The sequence below is a fragment of the Hyla sarda genome, chromosome 5 (assembly GCF_029499605.1).
Source record: "Hyla sarda isolate aHylSar1 chromosome 5, aHylSar1.hap1, whole genome shotgun sequence".
Lineage (NCBI taxonomy): Eukaryota > Metazoa > Chordata > Amphibia > Anura > Hylidae > Hyla > Hyla sarda.
In genome coordinates, this window is record NC_079193.1 from 319,786,931 (window position 1) to 319,811,803 (window position 24,873).

A 24,873-nucleotide genomic window follows, 5' to 3' on the forward strand; every position below is an offset into this window, starting at 1 on the left:
TCCTACAAAACCGGCTTCTTTAACTCCTGGTGGTCCGCTGTTATCACCATGGAAAGCTGTGCCAGTCTATTCAGCATTAGACACCAGACATTCCTGTGAACAGCCCACCATGTAATATACATACAGGCTAGGTTCGCCCATGCAGACGCTGCTCTAACAGCGACTCTCCATCTTGAGGTTTTATTCATAAGCTGTAAGGGTCAGCCTAAATGAGTCTACATCTGTTCTGAGGACCATTGGAATCCAAAAGCTGGGTTTATTGTTTTCATCTTTTTTGTATTTGGTAAAAATACTTTGCTTTGTATAAGACAGCTCAGGGTCCCCAGTGCATACAAAGCGTGGGGCAGTTGCTTGAAGCAAGTCGATCTGTGCTAGAAAATTGTGACCTTAAATCTGTTTAGTTGCTGTGGAAACCACCTCCACTTTTTTGACTGCTCTACTTTTCCAAATTGAGTCCTGTGGTCTTTATGAATTGCATACATTTTTCTATTTCTGCAAAGTTCTTTTGGCAGGACAAGATCAAACATTATTTTTCTGTGTAAAGAAAAGCAATTTACTTTCGATTGTACCAACTCCACGTGCAAAAGCCATTTTTTTTATTAAATTTTTTTTGATTTTTAACATTTTAGTTTTATCTTTTTGTCTACCAAAACAGCATCAATAAAAAAAAGATAAACATTATTTTCACATGACGCTGTTGGACATTTTTCAGGACCCCTTGTCTCTTGACCTTGTCTGACCCCCTTCCCCTCTCCCCCCCCCCCCCGCCACACACACACAGCCTCCTGCCAGAATCTACCTACATTTTAATGCGGACATGAAATAGAGTTTTAGCTTAAATAAACAAAAGATGCGAGATCCTCTTATGTGCCCTAACAAAGAGAAATGTCAGAATTTCATAATCTTTTCTGAATTCCCTCTTCCATAGAGAGGTCTTGTTATATAACCATTAGAGAAACCTTAAAGCACAACTGTCACGGATATTGTACCCCCCCAGACTAATAACATGATAGCATAGATGATAACACTTGTAATGCAGCTATACCTTTGGCTGCTCTTTATCACACTTCATCAGCCAGAAAATAGTTTTATTGTGCGGTCAGCAACAGTCGGATAGGCGTGGCCGGGATTCGCAATTCCCCACCTCCGCCACACCTATTCCCTGTAAGTGAGCGCTGGGACCGCTGTGTGATTAACACACAGGTTCCCAACGCAAGCGCCCCGATGTCCATGATTTGCGGGCCGTGACTCCACTGAGACTTTACATATTATGTGCACCTTTATGATATACAGTGCCCATACTCCTCTTTTTTTTTCTCCTGGTGCCGGAGACGCGCTGCTTCTGCTTTCACTAGAGGCCGAGAGCTCACCCCTGCCTCTAGCACTGGACAGGCGCATGGCGCTGGTGGCAGACAATGAGAGTGAGCGCTTTCTCTCTGCCAGAGAGAATGCCCTCATTCCCGTCTCTGGCAGAGAGAAAGCGCTCACTCCCGTTGTCTGCCACCAGCGCCATGCGCCTGTCCAGTGCTAGAGGCAGGGGTGAGTTCTGGGCCTCTAGTGAAAGCAGAAGCAGCGCGTCTCCGGCACCAGGAGAAGAAAGAAGAGGAGTTCGGGGCGCTTGCGTTGGGAACCTGTGTGTCAATCACACAGCGGTCCCAGCGCTCACTTACAGGGAATAGGTGTGGCGGAGGTGGGGAATTGCGAACCCCGGCCACGCCTATCCGACTGTTGCTGACCGCACAATAAAACTATTTTCTGGCTAATGAAGTGTGATAAAGTGCAGCCAAAGGTATAGCTGCATTACAAGTGTTATCATCTATGCTATCATGTTATTAGTCTGGGGGGGTACAATATCCGTGACAGTTGTGCTTTAAGGGAACATGAAATGTTGGATTACTATGTCTTTGTAACACTACAAGCAGAGAAAGTAATTGGACCTTTTTATTCTGATCATGCTTTATTTTTTTGGCAGAATTAAAGAAATACTTTTAAAGGAAAAAACTGCCAAATGTACCTTGCAAGCGCTTATTCACCAACTAAAAGAGGAGAATGAAAGGCTGGCGGATGAGATAAAACAATTTGCTAGTAGGGAAGATGACTACCAAAGAACAGTCAAAAAGTTGGAAGATGCAATGTCCAAACTAGAAACTCGAGGAATACAACAAGAAGCATTAGAGGTACGGACTGTCCTGTAACCTACGAACTTCTCATCATGCACTAATGAAAATTAAAGAAGCACCAAGGATTTTTTTTTTTGCTTATATAGTGCAGCATATTATAAAATAATAAAGTAGAGGCACATGTGTATACCTATATACTTGGTATGCGTAGATTGTCTGCCATCTTAAATTCCTACTATGATTGTATATCACACAAACCCAGGGCCTAAGCCCAGGACACAAATCCCTTTAAGGTGAACCACCCAATTAAAGTAAAATATAACTTTTATTCTATTATCATGTTACATGATAATAGAATAAAAGTTATATTTTACTTTAATTGGGGGGGTTCACCTTAAAGGGATTTGTACCCTGGGCTTAGGCCCCGGGTTTGTGTGATATATATTAGTGGGATCCCTGACCCACCTAGGGGGTTTCTTTGTGGCCTACTATGATTGCATACTATATTTCCCATGATCCCATTTCTTATAGCTCTTGCTTTGAATCCTATACACGTGCATTAAGTTATAGGAGGCAGACGGTCTTATCTAACTCGCATTGTAGAGCGTTATACAAGATGCAGCTTTAGCCTGTGTCCTGTCAGCTTCTACAAGCATGACAGGGTGAAGCTGCATCTCATAGGACACACTAGAGACACAGACATCATGTCTGGTTTATAACTGCATGAGAAAGGTAGACAAAGACCGGCACTGACGTCTATGGCCTTAAACAGTCTCTAGCAGGCTCTGGCTATCTGCCAAAAACACTCAGTGCTGTAGCAAAGCAATAAACTGGCTGGAACCAAACGAGGTGCTCAATCCTCCAGAGCATACAGTGCAACATCCGTAAATAAGAAACAGAGAATGAGGAGGCACTCAGGTTTCACGGTGCAGCAGTTTTCTTTATTTTTAGTTCAGGGTTGGAGTAGTACAGCATCCGCAGGACGCCATTGCAGGAGCACAGGTGCAGTGACAATTGTTTCACGCCCTTTCTGGGTGTTTCATCAGACTCTGGTTTATAACTGCACCTGATCATTTTATGGGCTCACTTACTGTATCACATAAAAGTCCATACAGAGGAACAAAAAAGTTGGAGCTGGGTGGGAAGGGCTTTGAGAGCTATAAAACTAGGTTTACTACTTGTGCATTCAAGCCTTACAGTCTATGGCCCATTGGTGGCCGCCTTATTATTTCAGAAACGTTATTTAGTTTGTACTCTACTGCTCAGAGTATACAAGCAAGACTAGCATATTTATGGCACTTGTTATATGGTGTTATTGTAATTTCTTACCTTCTTTTAAACCATATATATCATATACAAAGCCTATTAAAGCATCCTCTTGAAATTTTTGTGTTTTATTGTATAACATTGAAGACCCACAAGGTCTCTCTACCAGGTAGCCAGCACCCTGCTCTATACTGAGGGGCAAGAACCCTGAAATAAACAGCTGTTTGCAGATGAGTGTCTGTTCCTTTTGGAAAATATTCTGATTTAGCTTTTGAAGGGGCTTTAATGTGTTGAACATTGACTCACAGGGCAGATACCTCCAATAGGTAGCACTAGTTTACTGGATAATAAGTTATTTTCCCATGAAGCATTCCAAGACTCCTTAAAGTGGCTCTGTGGTCTCCACATAATCCCCTCAGACTATTGAGCATGGACAGTATTAGAGGGACTTTTCCAGGAAGATCCGGTTATGTTTGCAAGATATCACAGGATCTTTCTGGAGTGATGCAAAGTGATCCATGTCCAGAGAAATAACTAGTTCATTGACTCATCCATTATATTTCTTCCTTTGTTAGATATGGCAAATTTTATTAAACACAAATAGCCACTTGTATAAGTGATAAATACATATATACAACTTCAAGATGTCAAAAAGCGTCATAGAAGAACATATACCTTTTATTGTGCAGCAAAATGTGAAATCTGTGTTTTATATTTTTACTTCTATATTAAGAATTATTCCTTGAAATAATAGGCTAAAAGTGCAAAACTGCACAAGAGATTCTGATGACATTACCTGTTCCGATTTTTGTACTGTGTGCCCTGTCCTGTTACATACAGACCTCTATGACACTGATAGAAAGCAGTAGGTAGTCATGTGCTGTTTTAGATTTCTGAGGTTTCATATTAAAGGAGTTCTCTGCTTTGCTCAATACCTACTTGTTAAACATGTCCCTTGACCATAAGTAGATCACAAGTAGGAATGCACCTAAATTTCGGCCGCCAAAAATTATCGTCTGAAAATGCCTCTTTTGGCCTTTTCTGCTAAGGGGATTTCCTGCCGATAATTTCAGTGTGTGTGGCCTAAAATAGGGGCGTGGCTTTCAACTTATACTCTCTCCTGTGTGTGGTCCAGAACTGCACACCGGCACTCACACCGTTGCTACTCCCTGTGCCATGGGAGGGAACTCGGGCAGGCAGTATTCCATTTTCCAGATCCATCAGGGCTGGCCAAGATAAACTGTTGCTTGGGAGATACAGAAGAATACCCCCCCCCCTCCAGGCTCATGCGGCGCGGTCCAGGCCCTCCGTTACGGGCCCACTGTCACTCCTCCCAGCAGTGCTGAATGCTGGGAGGAGGTGACTTAACCCTTACATGGTTAACCGCCATGTGTATACGGCGCAGCCGTGCGGCGGGTGTATGAAGAGAGCTCAGAAGCTGAGCTCGCTTCATACTGGCTAATGCCGGACATCACTGACCCATGTGATGTCCGGCATTAACCCTTTAGACGCCGCAATCAAAGTCTAAAATGCCAAAAACAATCTGCGGTAGCTCAGTGGAGCTGACCAGGACACCTGCGGGGTCCTGATCAGCTGAGAGGACAGGCAGAGGCTCCCTACCTTCATCACTCCTTTCTAATGGGCGCTCCAATAATGCAGGCCTTAGCAGCCTGTAGTAATGGAGCGCCGATAACACTGATCAGTGCTATGTTATAGGCTCCTATAGCATAGCATTGATCGGTGTCTAGAAGTAAAAAAAATTTACATCTATGTGTCTCCAGCTATAACAAAAATACAATTCCCAGCATGCCCTACAGCCCTTGGCTTAAAAAATCTCCTGTGAAAAAGGGAGGGATGCACGGCTGCCACTCCCCCTAAATTGCACAGCAAAAAGAAACATAATAAAAAAATGGAGGCTCTTAGCGTACTTTTTGATCAAAAAGTGCGCTAAGAGTCTCCATTTTTGACCAAGAGTGCTGCTGCAACCTTCTTTTTTGTATACTCTGTATTTGACACAGCAGCATGCACCCGTGTATTAGGTTAGTTGTGCTGGCTAGGCAACTTATAGTGACCACTGCACAAACTGCTTTTTTTTTTTTTTTTGTGGTAATATATAATAAAAGTTTTTAGACATTTTTTCTCTTTTTTGAGCACAGATGAAACACATGCAAGAAACTGAACGGAAAGTGTCTGCCACCCAAAGAGAAAATGAGTTGCTTCGAGCATCTTTACGTCAGCACAAAGATAAAGTGCAGCAGCTCCAGGACCTTCTTACCTCAAGGGAGCAGGCGCACAGGTACGTGTGACTGTCAACCACTTGAAGACATTATAGTTAGTTGCCTGAAAGCAAACAAACAGGAATTACGGAGCTTACATCACATTTACTTTTGTTAGCTCTACCTCTTGCTGAGAGAATCATGTTGAAAGGTAACTCGAGCTGCCGAAACTATGAAAGCTTGAAACACGGGCTGGATATTGTCTTGCAGAGCTAATGTCAGAGAGACATGTGGAGGAAGTGTAAAAATAAACTCATTTTAACTCCTCTTTTTCTCATTCAGCTCCATTGGGGGACACATGAACGTGGGTATATCTTGTTGCCACTAGGAGGCTAACACTACGCATGACCAAAAAAAAGGTCGGCTCCTCCCAGCAGGATATATCCCACCTACTGACTTAGAGAAACTCAGTTTTAGCTTAGTGTCCTAGGAGGCAACACAGGTCTGGGTTTCTCCAGACCTGGTCTATTTTATTATTTTCTAGTGTTAGAGTTTAGATTTTTTCTCCTTTTTCGTTTTTTCCTAGGTAGGGGGCGACAGGAGCATGGCGCTGCCTGATTTCCCCACATGCGACTGAAGGGCACGGTCCATAGAGTATGGTCCGTTAACCCTTCCTTGCCAACGACCAGCACTAGGTTGTACCTTGGGTCCGGGTCACCTATTGCCTCTGCTCGCCCCGCTTATTGAAGCCTGGCATGATGCAGTTGGCCTAGACTGGTGAAGATTTCTGGGGAGAAGACTTCTAGGGAGGTAAGTATACCTCCACAGTTTGGTAAGTATGCTCCTTCTCTCTCCCCCCCTGCCCCCCACCCCACCTCCAACCTGGGGGCCCTCAGGGGTTAGTGATGGGACTACACTTTATTTAAACTTGTGTGGAGGGGTCTTTTTTGTGGGCTTGCAGCAGTTTCAACAGTTTTCAACATCTGGCGGCTACTGCGGCAGGTTTGTATCTCCGGCAGCCGTCCCCACACTTAGGAGACCGCTGCCGGCTTTCTCCTTTCCCCGGCCGACATAGCCTGGGAACTGCCCGCTACTTAATCCGCGGCTGTTAATATCTCCGGCAGCGTCCCCACAGTGGGAGACCATTTCGAAGCGTCTGGCTCGGGGCCAGGTCGCTACTTTAGTCCGCGGCTTTGGCCTGGTCCCGGCCGCGCGTAGCCCCGCCCCCTATTTTCACGCTTACTGCACGTCCAATTGAGCACACGCACGGGGAGGGCATGTTCTGCCTATCCTGAGGCAGCGTGGGCACGGCAGGCGTTTTTCAGCCTCTCCCGTGCTAGCACGCGCTGTGGAATCTCCTCCCCCTAAGGGATCACGTGACGTGGCTCCGGAGTCCAGCACTGCTCCCTCACAGACACTGCTGCACTCTGCTCCTGTGGGTCTCCTATTTTTCTTCTGCTGCTGCATGTCTGCGTCGGCAGCTTCAACCACGATTTTTCATGATCCAGACAGCTGTCCTGCCCTCCTGAAGACTACAGGGACGTAAGTACAGGAACCTGGGTGAGCTTGTTCCATTTTTCTCTTCTGTCACTGGGTTGCTGTGTTTGGCAATGTCCGCCCCCAGTTTTGAATCTTCTTTCAGACAGGCGGCCCCTGCTTCGGTCACTTACTATGTTTGTACAGGGTGTAAGGTTTAATTTTCGGGGGGTTCGGCTGAACCCACTTGTTCTGCCTGCTCTTCCTCACGCTCTACTCCCCCTAGCCAGGATAGCCCTTCGGAGCATGTGGTTCCTGACCCTGCCCCGGTTTGGGTATTTTCCCTCTCCAAAACGATTTCGGACCTGGCGCAGGTTTCCAGGGAGGTGGCTACGGCCTTAAAGCAGTCCTCCTTGCGTTCCCCTCGGGAGACGAGTGCAGCGTTTTCGGACTGTCGACGCTCCCGCAGACGTCCCAGGGTCATTTACTCTGACTCCTCTCCTGAGAACAGACACCGCTCGCACTCCAGGTCCCCCGCTCCTAGGCAGCGTCCTCTATCCCGCAGCCGCTCTCCTAGGGGCTGTTCCCATTCCTCGGCCCGCCTTACCAGATCCAGATCACCTAGATCAGGAGCCTACACTAACCGTTCCCAGTCTCCGGGTGAACTAGCGGAATCAGACTCGGTTCCGCATTCGGATTCGGAAGAGCTGTCATCCATGTCTGACTTGGTGGACAGCTTGGTGTCAGCTGTCAGGGACACCTTCCTTTTACAGGACCCTGGAACTTCGGACCCTGCTCCTGAAGTTTCCTTTACTCGTTCTCATCGCTCTCCCAAGGTCTTCCATCCTCATAAGGAGTTTGATCGTATTCTGGAGACCGCCTGGAAGCTTCCGGAGAAGCTCTTCCAAGGCACTAAACGGTTGAAGACTCTGTGTCCGTTTTCTGAGGATCTTATCTCTAAATGGACCGTTCCACCATCAGTGGACCCCCCAGTGTACCGTTTGTCAAAATCCACCACCTTACCGTTGGCGGATGCTGCTTCTTTCAAAGATCCCGCCGACAAGCGGGTTGAGAATTTTGCCAAGTACGCATTTGAGGCGGTGGGCTCCTCTCTGCTCCCAACCTTCTCATCGACCTGGGTCTCAAAGGCCTTATCGGTGTGGGCTTCACAGCTCCGCCAAGGGCTGTTGTCCGGGACCTCCCCTGATGATCCGGTAGAGATTGCTCTCCAGATCTCAAAGGCAGGTGAATATTTATGCCAGGTTTCTTTGGAGTCAGCTCGCTGTGTGGTCGTCGCGTCCGGCAACCTAGTCAGCATTCACCGCTCTATGTGGCTGAAAGTTTGGAACGCTGATTTGGCTTCCAAAAAATCCCTGACGGTAATGGCCTTTACTGGTGGCCGCCTTTTTTGGAAACGGATGGACGACATCATCTCTGAGGCTACGGGCGGTAAGAGTTCTTTGCTTCCCCAAAACAAGGCGCGCCGCCCTGCGGCTCGTGGGGTTTTTCGCAAGGCGACCTCCTTTCGCCCCCTGGGCGCCAGGACAAATCGGGCTCCTCGCAAGATAGGCAGGGCCCGTCCTTCAAACCGCCCCTCCTGGAAGCAGGATGGCCGCTCCAACCGGTTTTCCGCAAAATCGGGAACTCGCAAGCCTACCTTGGCCTGAAGGGGCGCCCCCACCCGGTACTTCCTCTCGGGTGGGCGGTCGCTTCTACCTCTTTTGGGATGTCTGGCTTGCACAAGTCCAGGATTCCTGGGTTCGGGACGTCGTCTCCGACGGTTACCGAATCGAGTTTGCTTCTCTTCCCCGGGATCGTTTTTTCCGGTCACGGCCTCCTCGTTCACCGCCCTGGCTGCAGGTTTTCACTCTGCCATTCGCACTCTGCTGCAGCAGGGTGTCATTGTGCCCGTTCCATCTCAGGATCGTTTCAAGGGTTTCTATTCAAACCTCTTCATTGTTCCCAAAAAGGAGGGTTCGGTCCGTCCGATTTTGGACCTAAAACTCCTCAATCGACATCTACGACTTTGCCACGGTCGATTGTTGCATCCATGGATCAGGGCGAATTCCTGTCTACAGTGGACATTCGGGATGCGTATATCCACATCCCGATTTTTCCTCCTCATAAACGTTTTCTACGTTTTGCCGTTCCGCAGGGTCACTTTCAGTTTGTGGCTCTGCCCTTCGGCCTGGCCACAGCCCCCAGGGTTTTTACCAAGGTCCTGGCGGCTGTCATGGCCATTCTCAGGTCCCGGGGGGTGTCAGTCCTTCCTTACTTGGATGACCTGCTTATCAAGGCCCCGTCCCAGATCCAGAACGAGGAGAGTCTCCACATCACCCTGCTGACCCTAACCAGCTTCGGGTGGCTGACCAACGAGGAGAAATCCAACCTTTCTCCCTCCCGGTCTCTGTTTTTTTCTGGGCCTCCGGTTCGATACCGGGAGCGCCCGAGTTTTCCTCCCCCCGGACAAGCGGAGTGCTCTGCTGTCCGGTGTTCGTCACTTGAGACGCCCGCGTCCAGTGTCCCATTCGTTCCTGCATGGCAGTACTGGGCAGAATGGTGGTGGCTATAGCGGCGGTTCCGTTTGCACAGTTCCATTGCCGCCCACTTCAGTGGGCCATTCTGTCCCTCTGGGACAGATCCCCCCCCTGTCCTTGGATCACCGGATCCGTCTGCCCACCTTGGCTCGCCAGTCTCTTCTTTGGTGGCTCCGCTCTCCTCTCCTTTGGAGCGGTCGCTCGTTTCTACCATTGAACTGGCTGGTACTGACGACGGATGCGAGCCTCCTCGGTTGGGGGGGTGTTCTCCTGGACCGGACGGTCCAGAGCTGATGGTCCCCTCAGGAAGCCAGGCTTCCTATCAATGTCCTAGAGATCCGGGCAATCTTCCTTTGTCTCCGGCACTGGGAGTCTCTTCTTCGGGGTCACCCAGTTCGCATTCAGTCGGACAACGCCACGGCCGTGGCGTATGTAAACCGCCAAGGGGGCACTCGCAGCAGTGCGGCCATGACCGAGGTGTCCAAGATCTTGATCTGGGTGGAGCGCATGGTTCCCTCCATATCAGCGGTCCACATCCTGGGGGTGGACAACTGGGAAGCGGACTTTCTAAGTCGCTCCTCTCCCGATCCCGGGGAGTGGTCCCTTCACCCGGAGGTGTTCTATCTAGTCCATTTGCCATCGTTGGGGGATTCCGGACGTGGACCTCTTTGCGTCCCGCTTAAACCGGCAGGTTCCAACCTTCGTGGCAAAGTCCAGAGATCCTCTGGCCGCAGACGCAGACGCCCTCGTCATTCCCTGGTCTCGGTTCACTCTCCCGTACCTGTTTCCGCCACTTCCCCTCCTTCCCCGAGTGCTCAGGAAACTCAAGGCGGAAGGAGTATCGGCCAACCTTGTCGCTCCAGATTTGCCCCGCCGCTCTTGGTACGCCGACGTGGTTCGGCTCGTGGCGGACGTTCCCTTTCGGCTGCCAGATCGACTCGATCTTTTTTCTCAGGGTCCTCTTTGCCACCCCAATTCACAGCCGCTGCGTTTGACGGCGTGGCGGTTGAAACCGCGGTGTTGAAGGCTCGCGGTTTCTCATATGGGGTTATTCGCACTATGCTCAGGGCGCGTAAGCCGTCCTCGGCTAGGATTTACCATAGGACTTGGCGGGCCTATTTTCGGTGGTGTGAGGCCCGCTTTCTTTCTCTGGTTCATTTTTCTCTGCTGAACCTTCTGGCGTTTCTGCAGTCGGGTCTTGAAACGTATTTGACTCTTAGTTCTCTCAAGGGTCAAGTGTCGGCGCTGTCTATTCTTTTTCAGCGGCCTCTAGTTTCCGACTCGTCGGTTCGCACTTTCCTTCAGGGAGTAGCTTATGAGATTCCTCCCTACAGGTCTCCTACTCCCCCTTGGGACTTGAATCTGGTCCTGAGCGCCTTGCAATCCGTCCCGTTCGAGCCTATCCGCGACATTTCTCTTAGTTTCCTTTCTTGGAAGGTCGTCTTTTTGGTAGCTGTGACCTCGATCCGACGGGTGTCGGAATTGGCAGCTCTCTCTTGTCAACCTCCTTTCCTAATTCTTCATCAAGACAAGGCGGTGCTTCGGCCGGTTCCTTCTTTTCAACTGAAGGTGGTCTCGTCCTTTCATCTGAACGAGGATATTGTTCTTCCTTCCTTCTGCCCTGCTCCGTCTCATCCATGGGAGCATTCTCTCCACAATCTGGATGTGGTCCGGGCCTTACGAGTTTACATTTCGGCCACCTCTTCTTTCCGATGGTCGGAGTTGCTGTTTGTCCTTCCGGAGGGCCGACGCAAAGGTTTGCTGGCTTCTAAGGCCACGATCTCCAGGTGGATCCGGTCCGCCATTTCTGAAGCGTATCATTTCAAGGGGAAGGATCCTCCCTTCCAGGTTACGGCTCACTCCATTCGCTCTGTGGGGGCCTCTTGGGCGGTCTTTAACAGGGCTTCGGCCCTGTAAGGCGGCCACTTGGTCTTCGGTGCACACGTTCACCAAGTTTTTCCAAGTGTACACTTCTGCATCCGCCGACGCCTGTTTAGGGCGTAAGGTTTTGCAGGCAGCTGTGGCTGCAGGCAGCTGTGGCTCTGGTTGCGGGTTGTTTTCCCGCCACGGGGACTGCTTTGGTATGTCACATGGTTCCTGTGTCCCCCAATGGAGCTGAATGAGAAAAGGAGATTTTTTAAACTTCCTGTAAAATCTTTTTCTCAGAAGCTCCATTGGGGGACACAGCTCCCACCCAGTGTTTTAGTTGTGGTCTGAGAGTCGGTCGCCTGTCAGTCTGTTGGTTCATTTGTTTTGACTGGGCTCCCTCCGGACTCTGTACTTTTTCGGTTCCTCCTATTACTTTGGGACTAAAACTGAGTGTCTCTAAGTCAGTAGGTGGGATATATCCTGCTGGGAGGAGCCAACCTTTTTTTCAGTTATGCCTAGTGTCAGCCTCCTAGTGGCAGCAAGATATACCCACGGTTCCTGTGTCCCCCAATGGAGCTTCTGAGAAAAAGATTTTACGGTAAGTGTAAAAAAATCTCCTTTTTCTTTATTACTAGGGTTTAAACGATAACCCCTTCTTATGGTATGTTCACACTACAGAGTGTGAACGGAATCTCCGCTCGCTGAATTCAGCGAGCGGAGATTCAGACAGGCAGGCGGCGGCGGTAGGGCCGCACGGCACTGCACCGTCACCATTGACAGCTATGCAGTGCTCGCAGACTTCTGCGCAAAGAATGAACATGTTCTTTCTTTGCGCGGAACAATTTCAGCGGCAGAATTGTTAATGTTAAGTTCACACCGCGGAATTCCGCCCGCGGAATTCCGCCCGTGGAATTCCGCGGGAATTCCGTAGTGTGAACGTACCCTTAGTAAGCTGTAGATCAGTGTTTCCCAACCAGGGTACCTACAGCCGTTGCAAAACTACAACCCCCAGCATGCTCAGACAGCCAAAAGGCTTGAGAGTTGTAGTTTTGCAACATCTGGAGGCACCCTGATTTGGAAACACTGATTGAGTTATATATTTAATGCAGCCAGAACTTGTGTCTAAGGCTGGGTTCACACTATGATTTCATTCTACGGGAACTGGATCCGGCTGGGGGGAGTGAAAACCGGGTGCTCCCGGCCCTTAACTCATTCATTTGACTGAGCCAACTGGAATCAAACAGTGACTCCGATTGGCTCATTTTTGCAGTAGTTGGCATGCGCTCCATTCATTTATTTGGGAGCGCCAAAAAGCCCCGAGTACAGCGCTCTTATAGAAATTAGAAGAGCAAGTACGGTCTACCTGTAGCTGACATGCGCTTCTCACTGAGAGAGCATGGGTCCCGTTCCAGAAATTGTGGGGGGTCCCAGTTGTTGGACCCCCCCCCGTGATCAGCTACCTGTCCATTGTCCTCCATAAGTTAATTTTGGCTGCAGTTCTCCTTTAAGGGATTTTCCATGACTATAACCTGATCAACTATCCAAAGGACAGGCTGTTGAAGTCAGATTGGTCGGGGCTCTTTGCACCCATTGTGATAAACTGACTAAAGGTCATTTACCAGGCACGATTGCGTACTTTTTTTTTGCCAATTCCCAGCTGCAATACCAGGTCTGGCAACCAAAAGTGTGACGCTGTGCCAGGTAAACAAAGTGAAGTATTCCTTACATTTATTTGTTCAGCTAGGGTTCCAGTAGTTTGATCCCATCAATCTGATAAAGGGTGGGAGGAGAAATGTGACATTGAGGGGGAGAAATGTGACATGGAGGGGGGTGATGTGAAAAATGGGATGTAGACGTGAAATGGGGGGATAGATGTCAAATGGGGGAGATTGGATATATAATTTCACCATATGTTTATTATATCGCAATTGAATATTGAAATCGCAATATTTACCCTAATGCTTCCTTAATCTGACCATTTGAGAAAAACACCATCAAAATCCTTACATAAAGGTTTTGCTGCAAGGTATTTTGCTGCAAAACTAAAATAGTAGCGAGTTTTGAAAAATTGCTGTCAAAGCAAAACTCACATTTTTTGCTCTCCGATATCATGCTCTCCGATATCATGCACACACACACACAATGCTGCATCCGGGTACAGACAAAACACATCCTGTGGCCGTTCATTAAATCACGACCATGACTTAATCTTCATGTGGAAGTTACAGTGGGTGAGTGCAACCATACAGTAACTCTGTCCGATTCATTTAAAGAAGTACTCTGGGGCAGTAAACCCATAGCCCATCCTTTACCTCTCACTAACCTATTTATCTGTCTAGATATCATTCATTAGCTTTATAAAGCAGTTCCCCTCTTTCAGCTGTCACTTAAATGCAGGGAGTGAGAGAAAGACATGATTTTCAGATAAACCTTGTCTTTGTGCAAAGCCCTCTCTTAGAGTAGCCCCCACCCTCCTGGAAGACAAACACCACAAGAATTCTGTCTTGTCTGGGGGTCTAGCTTTACAGCCACACCTCCCTTACCCTGTAGATCTAATCACTGACTGCTGCCATTCAGAGCATAGTATGATTTATTGCTGGGGGGGGGGGGAGGATAGTTTGAAAGAAAAGACATGTACAGTGTGTTTACAACAACACAGCATGCACACAGATAGTAAAAGCAATTGGCTGGCAGCCATTACACAGAGCCGCACTGACTGCTGGGAGTTGTAGTCTGGGCTGCAAGCAAGGAAAAAGAATATTCAGGAGACAACAACAGGGGCCACAGGAGCAGGCAAAATCAAAAGGATAACTACAGGGGACATAGAACAGGTATTGTGGTGGCTTTGGGGAATTTTTATTTTTCTTAACTTCCCTGGAGCACCCCTTTAATTGTACCTATATTAGGAAGCTTCTGTTAGTCTGGCTTTATAAATTATACTGTGCTATTCTGGCTGCTGGCCTCCACCACTAATGGGAGCTATGGATTTACAATGGGTTAGCCCAGGTGGAGCATGACTGTAGACACTTTGAATTGCTTTCCTTGCTTGCATTGTCATTGTCAGTCACAGGCCTTACTTTTATGTTATAGGAGATCTCCAGTATTAAGAAACTTATCCCCTATACTAAGTTTCAGATCGCGGGGGGTCTGACCGCTGGGACCCCCCGCGATCTCCCGTACGGAAAGGGGGCGGTAAGGGGGCATGTCGACAACCGCACGAAGCGCCAGCCAACACACCCCCACAATACAACTCTATGGGAGAGCTGAAGCGCTGCCTTCAGCAATCTCCGGCTCTGCCTTAGCGCTGTATTAAGGGGGGTTGTCGGCCGCCACCGCGTGTGGTGGTCGACACGCGCTCTCTGGCCGTAGAGCCGGGGGGAGGTCGTGGGGGGTCCCAGTGGTCGGACCCCTGTGATCTGAAACTTATCCCCTATCCTAAGGGGATATGGCATATCACACCCCAGTCGTTCAGATCTGTTAAGATATTCAGAGGTCATGAATTCTTGCATACATTACCAATTTCTGGACATGCAGCCTTACATCACAACCTGTGTTCTTCATTTCTAGAAAAGAGTTTGATACAAGAGTGCCACTCAATGGGCCTGAGTTTCAAGAAGCTGTGGCCAAGGAGGTGTCCAGAGCGGAACGTTTCCATAATCAGCAGATGAAGGAGTTTCAGGAGAAAATGAATGTGCTGTCACAACAATATAAGGATCTAGAAGATGAATTTCGTGCCGCTCTTATTATTGAATCAGGAAGATTTAAAGAGGTACTGCAATGTGATGAATGAACAGACAAACTTAATGGAAGGTGACATTTTTTTGGATGAGGAACTTTGAAAGAGCAAGATAGTGTAAACCTTGGCAGGCTGTGAGGAAGCCCTAAAGGGAAAATTTCCTCAGTATCACCTGCACTAACCTGTTGGTACAGGCAAATAGTCCGGGTCCCATTTGTTTGCTATGTTCTTTAATTCAGCATCGGGCTTGGTGCACGGCATGACTTTACTGCTGCTTTTCTGCACTGGTTCCTGTTGCTAGCAGGCCTGGGGAAACAGCAGCGGTAATCTCAGCGTGCACCAAGCCTGCCACCAGAATAAGCAGCATAACAGACAAACGGAACCAGGGATCATAATATTGTTATAATCGGTGTCACCCGCACTACCTACCTGTATCCACAGGTTGGTGCAAGTGACACTGATGACAGTTTCCCTTTATCCACTTAGGGACCCAGGGCGTACAGATACGCCCTGATGCCCTGGTACTTAAGGACCCAGGGCGTACCTGTACGCTCGTGGAAATTCCAGTCCCTGACGTTCGCCAGGCGGGGACCGGACCGGGATGCCTGCTGAAATCGTTCAGCAGGCACCCCATGCAAACCCCTGGGGGGGTCCTGACACCCCCCAATGTCGGCGATCACCGCAAATCGCTGGTCAATTCAGACCAGCGATTAGCGGCGATTTCCGGTCAGTCTGGTCTCCGGTGACCCGGAAAAAAAGGGTGATAGGTGGCGTCCGAGATGCCACCTATCACCCTTTACCAGCATGAGCGAGGTGGCACAATCGCGGGATTAATCAGTCCGGACGACCGAACAATCACCGAGCCTGCTGGGAGGTGATCAGGCGGCAATCAGGCAAATCATGGGTCCCTTACCTGTCCATCAGGGCAGGCAGGGGTCCCTGGAGTCGTCGGCGGAGGCCCCCGGGCGGTGGCGGCAGTAGCATCCTCAGTGGAGGAGCAGGATACAGCAGGAGGTGAGTTGTTGCACAGCCAAAGGGCATGCTGGAAGTTGTAGTTTTGCAACAGCTGTTGGCAAAACTACAACTCCCAGCATGCCCTTTGGCTGTTTGTGCATGCTGGGGCTTGTAGTTATGCAACAGCTGAAGGCACTTTTTTTCTATGAACTGCAAAAACCAGCATCCACAAACAGCCAAAGGGCATGCTGGGCGATGTAGTAGTGTGCCTCCAGCTGTTGCATAACTACAGCTCCCAGCATGCCCTTCGGCTGTCAGTGCATGCTGAGAGTTGTAGTTTTGCAACAGCTGTAGGCACACCGGTTGCGAAACACTGAGTTAAGTAACAAACTGTGTTTTGCAATCAGTGTGCCTCCAGCTTGCACAGACAGCCAAAGGGCATGCTGGGAGTTGTACTTTTGCAACAGCTGGAGGTTTGCGCCCCCCCCCCCCAGGGTACATTCACACGGGTGGGTTTACAGTGGGTTTCCTGCTGCAAGTTTGAGTTGTGGCAAATTTTTAGCTGCAGCTCAAACTCCCAGCCGGAAACTCGCTGTAAACCCGCCCGTGTGAATGTACTCTATAAAACACTACACTACACAAAATAAAATAAAAAGTAAAACACTACATATACACATACTCCTAAACAGTTACCCCCCCCCCCCCCCCCCCAATAAAAAAAAATAAAAAAAATGTCCCGTACGACACTGTTTCCAAAATGGGGCATCCAGCTGTTTAAAATCAACAACTCCCAGTATGGCCGGACAGCCACTGACTGTCAAGGCATGCTGGGAGTTTTGCAACAGCTGGAGACGCCCTGTTTGGGAAACAGTGCCGTAGGGTATTTTGGTAGCAGATGCAAATCCCCAATTTAGGCCTGAAATGCGCATGGCGCTCTCTCGCTTTGGAGCCCTGTCATATTTCAAGGCAACAGATTAGTGCCACACATGGGGTATTTCCGTACTCTGGAGAAGTTGCGCTACAAATGTTGGGGGGCTTTTTCTCCTTTTACCTCTTATGAAAAGGTAAAGTTGGGGTCTACACTAGAGATGAGCGAAGTTACAGTAATTCGATTCGTCACAAACTTCTCGGCTCGGCAGTTGCTGACTTTAGCCTGCATAAATTAGTTCAGCTTTCAGGTGCTCCGGTGGCCTGGAAAAGGTGGATACAGTCCTAGAACACTCTCTCCTAGGACTGTATCCACCTTTTCCAGCCCACTGGAGCACCTGAAAGCTGAACTAATGTATGCAGGAAAAGTCATCAACTGCCGAGCCGAGAAGTTTGTGACAAATCGAATCACTGTAACTTTGCTCATCTTTAGTCTACACCAGCATGCTTCTGTAAAAGTTTTTTATTTTTTACACTGACATTCTGGTGTTGCCCCACACTTTTAATTTTCACAAGCAGTAAAAGGAAAAAAAGACCCCTAAAATTTGTAACACAATTTCTCCCAAGTACGGAAATACCTCATATGTGGGCGTAAAATGCTCTGCGGGTGCACAAGGCTCAGGAGTGAGAGCGCACCATGTACATTTGAGGTCTAAATTGGTGATTTTACAGTAGTTCTGACATAAAGGCAAAACAATAAATACCCACATGTGACCCCATTTTGGAAACTATACCCCTCACGGAACGTAACAAGGGGTATAGTGAGCCTTAACACCCCACAGATATTTGATGAATTTTTGTTAATGATGGATGTGAAAATGAACAAAATGTGTTTTTGCTCAAAAAACTGCATGAGCTGTGAGCTGATTTATGTAAAGGCTATAGAAATGCTTTACAATGCCCCTTCTATCAGAACAGAAATGTACACACACAGCACTCGGTTAAAGGGGTACTCCTCCCCTAGACATCTTATGGCGGGGGTCACGCCGCTGGGGACCCCCACGATCTCTGCTGCGGCACCCCAGACATCCGGTGCACAGAGCGAACTTCGTTCCGTGCCGGATGACTGGCGAAGTGGGGCGGAGGCTCGTGATGTCACGGTCACGCCCCACTTGTGACGTCATGACCACGCCCCCTCAATGCAGGTCTATGGGAGTGGACGTGACGTCACGAGCCTCCGGCGCTGCATCTGGCATTCGTTTAGAGCAGCGGGACCCCCGCTATCAGACATCTTATCCCCTATCCTTTGGATAGGGGATAAAATGTCTAGAGGTGGAGTACCCCTTTAAGGGCTTCTGGCTGCCCAGTTTAGCCATAGGTGGGGGTATCAGCACCTGGATCCTTCCCAAACAAAACTTCTGATATCTTACTATAATGTGTCAGAAATTTTTCAAAGTGATAGGTACCCTAAGGCCAGATGAGACAGAAATGTTTTCTGGTAAATCTGCAGCTGCAAATAGTGCTGATTTCTCACAGTTTTTAGAATGGAATATGTTAATGTTTTTCTGTCATAAAAATTTTTTTTGACTTAAAGGGGTAGTTCAGTGGTGAAAAACTTATCCCCTATCCTAAGGATAGGGGATAAGTTTGAGATCGCGGGGGGTCAGACCGCTGGGGCCCCCTGCGATCTCTCACGAAGCGGCGGCCGACACACCCCCTCAATACATCTCTATGGCAGAGCCCGAGATTGCTGAAGGCAGCGCTTCGGCTCTGCCATAGAGTTGTATTGAGGGGGCGTGTCGGCCGCCGCTTTGTGCGGAGGTCGACACGCCCCCTTCCCGCAGGCTGTCGAGGCTCCGTACAGGAGATCGCAGGGGGCCCCAGCAGTCGGACCCCCCACGATCTGCAACTTATCCCCTATCCTTAAGATAGGGGATAAGTTGTTCACCACTGAGTCACCACTGGACTACTCCTTTAAAGGGAATGTGTCTGATGACAGTGGTACTTCGCAGATCCGTGGCTTCTTTACTCTAGTACAGTGGTCCCTCAACATACAATGTTAATCTGTTCCAAATGAACCATCGTTTGTTGAAACCATCGTATGTTGAGGGATCCGTGCAATGTAAAGTATAGGAAGCTGTACTCACCTGTCCCCGCCGCTCCGGACCATCACCGCTGCCCTGGATGTCGCCCTCCATCGCTGCCACCGCGTCCACGTGATGTCCCCGACGCTCCGGACGTCTCTGCTTCCCCGGGATCCTCGCTCTCCGTCGCCGTCATCACGTCACTACGCGCGCACGCCGCTCCTATTGAATGATGGGACGGCGTGCGCGCGATGACGACGATGGAGAGCGCCGGGGTGCATTGCAGTGGATTGCAATTTGCCATCCAGTGAGGATGCGAAGATGACGCTCCGGAGCCCCGAGGACAGGTAGGAGACCATAACCGGAGCACACGGGGCACTGTAAACGGCTATCCGGTGACAGCTGAAGTAGTCCGCGCTGCCGGATAGCCATTTATGCGATGGCCCCGACATACAAAAGCATCGTATGTTCATGCTGCCTTCAACATGCGATGGCTTCTGAGAGGCCATCGCATGTTGAAATTATCGTATGTCGGGGCCATCGTAGGTCGGGGGGTCACTGTATTCTTCTTTTTCTTCTTATGCAAATGAAGGATCATGGTGGGTGCTGGGTTTTCCAAAGGCCCATGTGCACTGTGACATCCGGACGACATCCACATAGTAACGCCCTCCTCCACTGCAAAATAGAGCTCCACAATGCATCTAGAGCCCTCTCTCTCGCAAGCAGAGAGGTTTTACAATATATAGTCTGTGAGAGGTTTCACAGCGGAGAGGTGGGTGGATGCAGAGTGGAGCTCCATTTTTCTGTGGAGGAGGGTCTGCACGCAATAGAAGCGTGTTACTATGAGGATGCTGGTGTGCACCATGCTTCTTTATTTACATAAGAAGAAAAAGAAGAATATCTAAAGAAAACATGCCATGGATCTGCCATTGTCATCAAGTGATGTGGTTTTAATTTGTTCAGTGTCTGATCTGGAGATATTGCTGGGAGAAGTCTGGGACCCCCGCGATCTGTCCCGCGGCACCGCCATTTCTCAGCTGCACAGAGTAAGGATCGCTCTGTGGCTGATGACGGGCGATGCAGGGGAAGAGATTGCGGGGGTCCCCAGCGACGGGACCCCCGCGATCAGACATCTTATCCCCTATCTTTTGGATAGGGGATAAGATGTCTAGGGGCGGAGTACCCCTTTAAGTCTATGGAGCCCATCCAACGTAGCTTTACAGAAATCCCAGTGGGGTGGGTAATGAAGTTCCCAACACATTTAAATTTACCACCAGGAAATCAAAAAAGCATAAGGTTAAATGTGTGATCCCCTCTTGCATTAAGATAATTCTAACTTTTTTGCAGACATGACACTACCAGAATGAACTAAGTATCTTTTTTTTCTTTTTTTTTCTTTTTTTTAATCATAAATAGGTTGTTGAAAGTGCATCAAAACATGTATAACCAGCTGCTGACATAAGGAAACAAAGCTGACCATTATTTAACCCCTTAAGGACTCAGCCCATTTTGGCCTTAAGGACTCAGACAATTTAATTTTTATGTTTTCATTTTTTCCTCCTCGCCTTCTAAAAATCATAACTCTTTTATATTTTCATCCACAGACTAGTATGAGGGCTTGTTTTTTGCGCGACCAGTTGTCCTTTGTAATGACTTCACTCATTATATCATAAAATGTATGGCGCAACCAAAAAACACTATTTTTGTGGGGAAATTAAAACGAAAATCACAATTTTGCTAATTTTGGAAGGTTTCGTTTTCACGCCGTAATATTTATGGTAAAAATGACATGTGTTCTTTATTCTGAGGGTCAATACGATTAAAATGATACCCATTATTACATACTTTTATATTATTGTTGCGCTTAAAAAAAATCACAAACTTTTTAACCAAATTAGTACGTTTATAATCCCTTTATTTTGATGACCTCTAACTTTTTTATTTTTCCATATAAGCAGCGGTATGGGGGCTCATTTTTTGCGCCGTGATCTGTACTTTTTTTTTGATACCACATTTGCATATAAAAAACTTTTAATACATTTTTTATAATTTTTTTTTAATAAAATGTATTAAAAAAGTAGGAATTTTGGACTTTTTTTTTTTTTTTTCGTTCACGCCGTTCACCGTACGGGATCATTAACATTTTATTTTAATAGTTTGGACATTTACGCACGCGGCGATACCAAATATGTCTATAAAAAAAAATTTACGCTTTTTGGTAAAATAGGAAAAAACGGACGTTTTACTTTTTTATTGGGGGAGGGGATTTTTCACTTTTTTTTTACTTTTACATTTTTTTACATTTTTTTTTACACTTGAAAAGTCCCCATGGGGGACTATTCATAGCAATACCATGATTGCTAATACTGATCTGTTCTATGTATAGGACATAGAACAGATCAGTGTTTTCGGTGATCTTCTGCTCTGGTCTGCTCGATCACAGACCAGAGCAGGAGACGCCGGGAGCCGGACGGAGGAAGGAGAGGGGACCTCCGTGCGGCGTTATGAATGATCGGATCCCAGCAGCAGGGATCTGTATTGATCCCGGCACCTGAGGGGTTAATGGCGGACGCCCGCGAGATCGCGGGCGTCGGCCATTGCCGGCGGGTCCCTGGCTGCGATCAGCAGCCGGGATCAGCCGCGCATGACACGGGCATCGCTCCGATGCCCGCGGTTATGCACAGGACGTAGATGTACGTCCTGGTGCGTTAAGTACCACCTCACCAGGACGTACATTTACGTCCTGCGTCCTTAAGGGGTTAAAGGAGTACTCCACTGACCAGTTTTCGGAACTTAATGTTCTGAATGCTGTTTCTGCACTGCGGTTGTCAGCCACGCCCCTTGTGGTGTCACGGACACGCCCCCTCAATGCAAGTCAATGGGAGGGGTGTGACGGTTGTCACGCCCCCTCCCATAAACTTGCATTGAAGGGGTGTGTCCGTGAGGCCACAAGGGGCGTGGCCGACCCCCGCAGCGCGAAAACTGGCCATTGGCATACCCCTTTAACACCACACAATAGCCTACATTTTAAATAATTCTGTTTGGGTAAATTATGGCCTGTTTGTGACCATATTCCAAAATATCGCCTACTGCACCTCTGCGCGTTGTGACAATGGATGAAATTTACAACAGCCAAGAAAATGTTGTGTGCGGTGTTTTTCTTCCCATTGTCCCATCCGTACTGTGCTCCATTGAAGTCATCATTCCATTTTCTTCTATGCTGAAGGACGCTGCTGTTTTTGAGATGCTGTTGGCATACAATGAACAGACCTTGGCTTGATTACTGTCATTTTCTAAAGTACAAGAGTGGTAGAATAGTAAAGGATTTGTGAATGATGTTACATAGCGAGTGTGATTAAATGCACTGTCTGTGGTAATGGCCGGTCTTAGCACCCTGGACAATAACCCAACGCCTCATATGAAGGCAAGTTTAGGTCATCCTTTATAGAAAAGTTATATTGAGAGTCATTTACCAAGCAATTTTCACAGTCTATAAAAGCTAGAAAGTATGAAGAGTCATAAAATGCATGATGTCACATGTGCCATTTTAAGTGAATCTTAACCCTTTAGCGACCAAATCAGTTTTTGTGTTTTTTGATTTATGGTAACAATATATGTATATTTGTGTTGCACATTGGTAAAATTTTTGTCCTGTCCCTGCAGGTATTGCCTGTGTTGTCTCTGTTTGGTAACAAAATACAGGAAATGTGGACGGGACAAGCTGGACTCTGGCCAGGCTCCTGGCTGCTGTGTGTGCAGGGGGGCGTGTCACAGAGCCCTGCTTTGTCCTCAGTGTACAGAGCCCTGCTTGTCCTCAGGGCACAGGGCCCTGCTTGTCCTCAGTGTGCAGAGCCCTGCTTTGTCCTCAGTGTACAGAACCCTGTTTGTCCTCAGTGCACAGAGCCCTGCTTGTCCTCAGTGCACAGAGCCCTGCTTGTTCTCAGTGTACAGAGCCCTGCTTGTACTCAGTGTACAGAACCCTGCTTGTCCTTGGGGTGCAGGGCTCTGTACTCTGGGAACAAGCAGGGCTCTGTACTCTGGGAACAAGCAGGGCTCTGTACTCTGGGAACAAGCAGGGCTCTGTACTCTGGGAACAAGCAGGGCTCTGTAATCTGGGAACAAGCAGGGCTCTTTACTCTGGGAACAAGCAGGGCTCTGTACTCTGGGAACAAGCAGGGCTCTGTACTCTGGGAACAAGCAGGGCTCTGTACTCTGAGGACGAGAAGGGCTCTGTACACTGAGGACTAGCAGGGCTCTGTACAGGGAGGACGAGAAGGGCTCTGTACACCGAGGACGAGCAGGGCTCTGTGCACCGAGGACGAGCAGGGCTCTGTACACCCAGGACGAGCAGGGCTCTGTACACCGAGGACGAGCAGGGCTCTGTGCACCGAGGACGAGCAGGGCTCTGTGCACCGAGGACGAGCAGGGCTCTGTGCACCGAGGACGAGCAGGGCTCTGTGCACCGAGGACGAGCAGGGCTCTGTGCACCGAGGACGAGCAGGGCTCTGTGCACCGAGGACGAGCAGGGCTCTGTGCACCGAGGGCGAGCAGGGCTCTGTGCACCGAGGACCAGCAGGGCTCTGTGCACCGAGGACAAGGCAGGGCTCTGTGCACCGAGGACAAGCCGGGCTCTGTACACCGAGGACAAGCAGGACTCTGTACACCGAGGACAAGCAGGGCTCTGCACACCGAGGACAAACAGGGCTCTGCGCACTGAGGACAAAGCAGGGCTCTGCACACTGAGGACAAGCAGGGCTCTGCGCACTGAGGACAAGCAGGGTTCTGTGCACTGAGGACAAGCCGGGCTCTGTACACCGAGGACAAGCCGGGCTCTGTACACCGAGGACAAGCCGGGCTCTGTACACCGAGGACAAGCCGGGCTCTGTACACCGAGGACAAGCAGGGCTCTGCACACCGAGGACAAAGCAGGGCTCTGCGCACCGAGGACAAAGCAGGGCTCTGCACACTGAGGACAAGCAGGGCTCTGCGCACTGAGGACAAGCAGGGTTCTGTGCACTGAGGACAAGCAGGGTTCTGTACACTGAGGACAAAGCAGGGCTCTGTGACACGCCCCCCTGCACACACAGCAGCCAGGAGCCTGGCCAGAGTCCAGCTTGTCCCGTCCACATTTCCTGTATTTTGTTACCAAACAGAGACAACACAGGCAATACCTGCAGGGACAGGACAAAAATTTTACCAATGTGCAACACAAATATACATATAATGTTACCATAAATCAAAAAACACAAATACTGATTTGGTCGCTAAGGGGTTAAGAGTCACTTAAAATGGCACATGTGACATCATGCATTTTATGACTCTTCATATTTTGTAGCTTTTATAGACTGTGAAAATTGCTTGGTAAATGACTCTCAATATAACTTTTCTATAAAGGATGACCTAAACTTGCCTTCATATGAGGCGTTGGGTTATTGTTCAGGGTGCTAAGACCGGCCATTACCACAGACAGTGCATTTAATCACACTCGCTATGTAACATCATTCACAAATCCTTTACTATTCTACCACTCTTGTACTTTAGAAAATGACAGTAATCAAGCCAAGGTCTGTTCATTGTATGCCAACAGCATCTCAAAAACAGCAGCGTCCTTCAGCATAGAAGAAAATGGAATGATGACTTCAATGGAGCACAGTATGGATGGGACAATGGGAAGAAAAACACCGCACACAACATTTTCTTGGCTGTTGTAAATTTCATCCATTGTCACAACGCGCAGAGGTGCAGTAG

At 48.6% G+C, this 24,873-nt stretch overlaps 1 protein-coding gene across 4 annotated transcripts in view; it reads left to right on the forward strand.

Moving 5' to 3' along the window:
* LRRCC1 (leucine rich repeat and coiled-coil centrosomal protein 1) overlaps positions 1-24,873 on the forward strand; it is an 81,951-nt gene that overhangs the window by 26,155 nt on the left and 30,923 nt on the right. For all 4 annotated transcript variants that reach the window (XM_056522254.1, XM_056522253.1, XM_056522252.1 and 1 more), the window contains 3 exons: positions 1,973-2,177; positions 5,543-5,682; positions 15,052-15,253. In XM_056522254.1, coding sequence (XP_056378229.1) covers positions 1,973-2,177; positions 5,543-5,682; positions 15,052-15,253 — 547 coding nt within the window. The remainder of the gene's footprint in view (positions 1-1,972; positions 2,178-5,542; positions 5,683-15,051; positions 15,254-24,873) is intronic.